Source organism: Sitodiplosis mosellana, unplaced genomic scaffold (genome assembly GCF_009176505.1).
Source record: "Sitodiplosis mosellana isolate CC-2019 unplaced genomic scaffold, AAFC_SMos_1.0 Smas_scaffold_9, whole genome shotgun sequence".
NCBI classification, from domain to species: Eukaryota; Metazoa; Arthropoda; class Insecta; order Diptera; family Cecidomyiidae; genus Sitodiplosis; species Sitodiplosis mosellana.
In genome coordinates this window covers 2,236-8,764 of record NW_022595251.1, presented here as the reverse complement: position 1 = coordinate 8,764, position 6,529 = coordinate 2,236, and the positions used below count along the sequence as shown (strand labels likewise).

The 6,529-nt window shown below is 35.5% G+C and overlaps 3 protein-coding genes across 3 annotated transcripts; all 3 read left to right on the top strand.

Moving 5' to 3' along the window:
- Window positions 1-44: 44 nt before the first annotated feature.
- On the top strand, window positions 45-2,074 carry LOC129567211 (glutamate receptor ionotropic, kainate 5-like; the record flags this gene model as incomplete). The annotated part of the gene is made up of 5 exons (XM_055443863.1): window positions 45-168; window positions 346-368; window positions 449-616; window positions 688-803; window positions 941-2,074. Coding segments are annotated over 5 exons (617 nt in total), but the record flags the coding sequence as incomplete, so codon positions are not given.
- Window positions 2,075-3,328: 1,254 nt separating this feature from the next.
- LOC129567209 (ankyrin repeat domain-containing protein 65-like) lies at window positions 3,329-5,546 on the top strand. The gene is made up of 8 exons (XM_055443861.1): window positions 3,329-3,462; window positions 3,737-3,779; window positions 3,896-3,949; window positions 4,037-4,135; window positions 4,225-4,323; window positions 4,598-4,696; window positions 4,771-4,869; window positions 5,273-5,546. Exons 1-8 carry the CDS (start codon window positions 3,409-3,411, stop codon window positions 5,431-5,433), a joined length of 708 nt encoding a protein of 235 aa, XP_055299836.1. The 5' UTR covers window positions 3,329-3,408; the 3' UTR covers window positions 5,434-5,546.
- A 35-nt stretch (window positions 5,547-5,581) lies between these two features.
- LOC129567210 (GA-binding protein subunit beta-1-like) lies at window positions 5,582-6,147 on the top strand. Its single transcript, XM_055443862.1, has 4 exons — window positions 5,582-5,603; window positions 5,639-5,737; window positions 5,797-5,895; window positions 5,970-6,147. The coding sequence occupies exons 1-4, from the start codon at window positions 5,582-5,584 to the stop codon at window positions 6,080-6,082; spliced, it is 333 nt and encodes a 110-aa protein (XP_055299837.1). The 3' UTR covers window positions 6,083-6,147.
- The last annotated feature ends 382 nt before the right edge of the window (window positions 6,148-6,529 follow it).

Below are 6,529 nucleotides of genomic sequence, written 5' to 3'. Positions count from 1 at the left end.
ATAAGGTTCAATAATCAAATTTCACGTGTTTTGAATTTTTGCAGGTGTCGAACGAGTAAAAGGAAGTAGTCGCGGATATGCTTTCTTCATGGAATCAGCTCCCATTAAATATCAAGTTCACCGTGAATGCAATCTGACACAAGTTGGAGGCTTGTTAGACTCAAAAGAGTAAGAATAGCTGATTAATTCATGCAAATGCGTGGATATTGTTTTATCAAGTCATGCTTTTGCGGCTTTATTTTGTGGTATATTTTCTTTCATGTCTCTCTCTCTCTCTCTCTCTCTCTCTCTCTCTGTCTCTCTCTCTCTCTCTCTCTCTCTCTCTCTCTCTTCCTCCTGACATAGGTATGGTATCGGAATGCCACTTAGTAAGTTGAAGATTCAGTTTTGAGCAATGCACTTCCAAGTTTTCTTAAAATGATTTTTTTTTCTAATAATCTTCTCATAGATTCACCATATCGTACCGCAATTAGTCAAGCAATTTTAAATTTACAAGAAGAAGGAACAATTCAAGAACTTATAACGAAATGGTGGGAAACTAAAGATAAGGATGAAAATGGCAATGAAATCGATTGTGAAGCTGATGATTCAGAGCAATCTGATACACCCGAGCTTGGTATGTTTTGATTGATTCCATCGCATATATCAAATTTGATTCCCAAAACTTTTTTGAAATGAATTATCTAGGTATGGACAACGTGGGCGGGGTATTCTTGGTTTTGGCTATTGGTATACTTCTATCTATTTTGGTCGGTATTCTAGAGTTCATTTGGTCCATCCGACGCACCTCGATTGATGAACGGGTAATGATAGTCCTTCATTGAGACACATTTTTCGACTTCTAACTAATTTTGCTTTAAAAACAATTTATTAGTAAAATTCGAATCTGAGTTTTGAACTGACAAATTCCAAAATTTTTTTGACTTATTTCCCTTTCCAGATTACTCCATATGAGTCATTCAAGAAGGAGTTCAAATTCGCCGTGAGTGTATGGGAAAATCGTAAGCCAGTTGCGCGTATGTCAAGTGCTGGCAGTTCAATACGATCAAACAGCTCAAATGGAGGCGATGAAATGCAAATGGGTCCGACCAAAAATGCAAAACAAAACGGAGTCAATGGCTATTGACTTGGAAGTTATAAATGAAATTCGATCAAATGTAGAATAGTTTGGATTTATTTCCCGTAAATTGCTTAGGTTTATTCTGCTTTGCATTGCATCGATTCAATTATTTTACATTGCTTTTATTTGATTCATTTTCTGATTTTCTTTATGGAAATTTCCGGGACTGTATCTTCCGGGACTGTATCATTATCTATGAGTGCTTTGATGATTTCAATGATTCTAGGTTCATCCTCTCCTCTCATAAAGGGAATGTTGTTGATCAAGTGGGTAACACTGCCTTTTCCATTAACGAATTCCCGGATCAAATCTCTATTTTCTGTTACTGATCCTTGATATTTGTTACGAGCATTGTTGATGTCATATTGATTTACTCCCTTCAAAAAAAATCTCATTGTGCTACGATCGTTGTTTTAGTAAATAATACACTCGAGCCAGTGCCATATTCATCTTTATTTTGGATCTGAGAGTATTGAATAAGCATTATGAATAATGTTGAATTTTTCCATTGCATTGACCTTTTCATTATCTGCGACCCGGTCTGGGTGATAGATACGAGCGAGTCGATAGAAACCTTTTTTCACTGCAATGAACACGCATTTATTATTAAAAAAATTCTAAGTGTAAATATGCACTGATTTTACCATCTTGAATTTGTGCGTCACTTTTTAACTGGAGGATTTCGTATAAATTTTTGGGTCCAAAATATTTTTCCGAATTCATGATGAACCGAATCACAAATAACATGCAGTCACAATTTGACAGTTGACATTTATCAACGCTGAATTGATGGAAATATTCAATTCAGCAATGCAATATTACCGAGCTATGACTGTCACAACACAATCGTAAACAACACAAATTTTCCTGAGTCAAATGTATGCAATGAAACTACAAAGCTGAATAAAGTAGAAATTTGGAAATAATGATGTAAATAAATATGTTTTAGCACAATATTTTATTTGATTTTGTTGGAATTTGTTAATAGCGCAGAAATAATTGTACACGAAAATCAAAGACAAATGGTTTATGGTTTTATAATAAATTCTCTCTTTTATGGAGCGTATGTATATTTTAATGTTTAGTAAACATTGTTTACTGATTGACTGAATGTTCTAGAGTGAGTCTGACATTTATGAACTGTATGAATGTGACATAATGCATAGTGTATATGAGTGTTGCCATATTTTGTTTTTGACATTGCAAATTTCAACACTTCCACTCATTGTTACAAAACAAAATTTACGTTAAATATTTGTAGCAATTTCGTTCGAATAATATGCTAGGGTCGAACATGTTCGGATTTTATTGAATCAAAATATTGGAAAATTTCTGTTTTATGCAAAACTATTATACAAATCATTCATCTAAATAATTTAAAGAAAGTTCACAAGACCATTTCGTGCCAGAATTTTTTTCTTTTTTATGTGATTCGTTTCGGATTGTAAGTATTTCTTTACGTGTGTGTTCATTGGAATTTCAAACTAATTGAAGACCTGTCTATATTTCTATGGAAAGTGTTACTGAGTATGGATATGATTTTGCATGAGATTCGCTTGTAATTTTTTAAGGGAATGCGTAGATTTGTATCAATATCATCGTATCCTACCTATACCTTATTGAGTGATGTAAAGTAAATGTGATGCCGTATATCCTTGCATCAACTAACACTGTAGCTATGGAACAAAGCAACGCAACCATGGCATGTGAGCCTGAGCGTAACGCAAAGGTATGAGTCATGTCGTTTGATTATTCTCATTCTAATTTACATCATGTAAGCAACGGTTGATCTGTGGTCAACTTTGGGTCGACTTTGAAACGGAATGTGTTTTGTGCATGCAGCGAAGATGTGAAAATTTTTAAATTTGAACAGCCACGTGCCATAATAACACCACTCAACCCTTCAAGAGAGAAAAATACTTACTTTTTATATTTTTACATTGAATTTGTAGTTTCAAGAAGGTGATGAAAGAATAAATATTAACATCTGATATTTTCAATGCAAAACATTCGATGTGAAACGCGAAATTAAACACACGTGCACAGGTGGAATTGTAATTCCATCAATTGTTCTGACATTGTTATCTTGAAAAATGTGTGCGATAATATTTTGTGGGCTTTAATTAGAATCGTAATTGTACGTGGATTCAATCATACAGTGTGTTTCACACCGACGTGGCCACACTTGAAAAGTATATAAGAGGATGCGTTCGATTCGCATGTCCATCAAACAGTTCTTACCAATTGATACGTTCATAGTAAACTTCTAATAGTTCGAAGCTAGAGAAATGCTGAGTCGAACTTCTTTCACACTGCTGCTCATTGGCTTGATGGTATCCGAGGTGAATCGACAATTTCAGTCGATTTTTTTTTATATTTTTCATGTTTGATACTTTTCGTGGACAATTTGTGATAATTTTTTCTGAAATAATTTAAAAAATGAAAAGTGTCCTTTTTTCAAGTTCTTAAATTGAAAAAATTCTTCTATTCCAAAAAAATGTCCACCGGAAACTTTTGTTCTATTAAAAACAGTTGAAAACTGTTACTATTACATAATATATTAATCTCATCCGTTGTTCCCATTCCAAATGTATCACTTTGATTCTATTTCCACAGTTCTTAATCGGGGATGTGAGCGGAGCACCACCCGGGAGGAACGGTAAGATTGAAGTTTCATTTATTTATCCAGTTTAACTCTTAAATTCCATATACAAAGCACCTTGTAACGAAGAAATGGGAACCTCATTTATGCTAAACTTTTCATACATATTTTAGTAAACGAAAAAGACATGTATGGAGAGACAGCTCTGCATAGAGCTGCTTTTGCTGGTAATTTTGGACATTTTTTTTTCATAAAAAAGAATGTTTTGTTCAATCCGTTCCATTGATCTATGAATATTTTTCATATTCTTTCAGGCAAAGTGAAGGAAGCTGAAGACCTCATCACTGAAGGAGCCGACCCTAATATTGGAAATAATTTTAATGAGACAGCTCTGCATTATGCTGCTAAGAAAGGTAACGTTGAATACTTAAGTAACAATAATTATTGTTATTGAATAAAAGATTGACCTGATTTTATCCCATCGATCGGTGTTATTGTTCAGGTCACAAGAGTGTCGCCGAACTTCTCATCCGCAAAGGCGCCAATCTTGATAGTGAAACCATTACGAAAGAGACACCTCTTCATTGTGCTGCTGCCCATGGTAATTTTGAATACTCTTTTCGAGTACTATGCGCATTAGTATTGCTTAGCAGCAAGCATTGAATATGCTTCGGCCAATAGTCAAGTATATCGCGATGCAATACAGTTGACATCACAGCCATCGCAACCAACTCACACACAAAACCGACTAGCATTTATACACGGGTGTCAGAGTTGTGTGTGATGTCTACTACACTTCGTCAGTGCAGCCTTGACTTTTTTTTTCACTAAATGGGAAATTGGTTTAATTTTTTCATTGATCCGTATTATTTAAGGTCACGGAAGTGTCGCTGATGTGCTTCTCAAGAATGGAGCTAACGCTAATATTGGAAATGATTTGAATACCACAGCTCTTCATTTAGCTGCTGACTATGGTAATGTTGAATACTTGTTTTCATTAAATAAAAAATGGATTTAATCTTTTCCATCGATCTGAATTATTTTTCAGGTCACAAGAGTGTCGCCGAACTGCTCATCCACAAAGGAGCCAATGTTGATAGTGAAACTAATAGGAAAGAGACACCGCTTCATAATGCTGCTGCCCATGGTAATTTTGAATACTTTTTTCGAGTACTATGCGCTTTAGTATTGCTTAGCAGCAAGCATTGAATATGCTTCAGCCAATAGACAAGCATATCGAGATGCAATACAGTTGACATCACACACAACTGACGCGCACACAACTATCGTGCAAACAAACGTCACATGTGCACTGCGAACGAAAACGAACGAATTTTCGTATATGGGGGCGAACGCGAACGAAAACGCAAGTTGAATTTTTTTAGCGAACGAAAACGAAAGCCGAATCGGCCATTCGTTTACACCTTTAATGTGCAGCCATCGCAACCAACTCTCACACAAAACGACTAGCATATATACACGGGTGTCAGAGTTGTGTGTGATGTCTACTACAATTCGTCAGTGCAGCCTTGATCTGAATTATTTTTCAGGTCAGAAGAGTGTCGCCGAACTTCTCATCCACAAAGGAGCCAATGTTGATAGTGAAACTAATAGGAAACAGACACCTCTTCATTATGCTGCTGCCCATGGTAATTTTGAATACTTTTTTCGAGTTCTATGCGCATTAGTTTTGCTTAGCAGCAAGCATTGAATATGCTTCGGCCAATAGACAAGCATATCGCGATACAACTGCCGCGCACACAACTATCGTGCAAACAAACGTCGCATGTACAGCCATCGCAACCAACTCACACACAAAACCGACTAGCATACATACACGGGTGTCAGAGTTGTGTTTGATGTCTACTAAATGGGAAATTGGTTTAATTTGTTCATCGATCTGAATTATTTTTCAGGTCACAAGAGCGTCACTGAAGTTCTCAGCCGTAAAGCAAACGATCTTAATATTCAAAATAATTTGCATCAGACACCTCTTCATTTGGCATCTAGGCATGGTAAGGTTGACTAAATCAGATATCCCGTCGATCTCTTTCATTGATCCGTATTATTTTAGGTCACGGAGGTGTCGCTGATGTGCTTCTTAAGAATGGAGCTAACGCTGATATTGGAGATGATTCGAATACCAAAGCTCTTCATTATGCTGCTATATATGGTAATGTTGAATAAGTATTTTCACAAAATAAAGAATCGGTTTGATCTTTTTCATCGATCTAAATTATTTCTAAGGTCACGAAAATGTTGCTGAACTTCTCATCAACAAAGGCGCCAATATGGATGTCATTGATAATTTTAATCGTACACCTCTTCATTTTGCAGCTAGACATGGTAATGTTGAATAAGTATTTTCACAAAATAAAGAATCGGTTTGATCTTTTTCATCGACCTAAATTATTTCTAAGGTCATGAAAATGTTGCGGAACTTCTCATCAGAAAAGGAGCCAAAGTTGATGTTAGAAATCTAGCGAAGCAAACACCTCGTCAGTTAGCTGTTAGCCGTGGTACTGCTGACTATATTAAATACCGCTTTGATCTTTTTCATTGATCTGTATTATTTTTCAGGTCACGAAAATGTCGCTAGACTTTTTATCGGTAAAGAAAACCAAACTAATATCAACCCTTGTCCGCTGCTCTAACAAAGTCACGTATCTGTCGTTGCAGTGTCAATTTGACACTGTATATAAAATAGCATAGAAAATCGATAAATAATGATGAAATGCATGATGATTCTACTGAGAACCATTCGGTAGTTTATTATTTATTTAAAAAAAAAGATATATAAATATTTG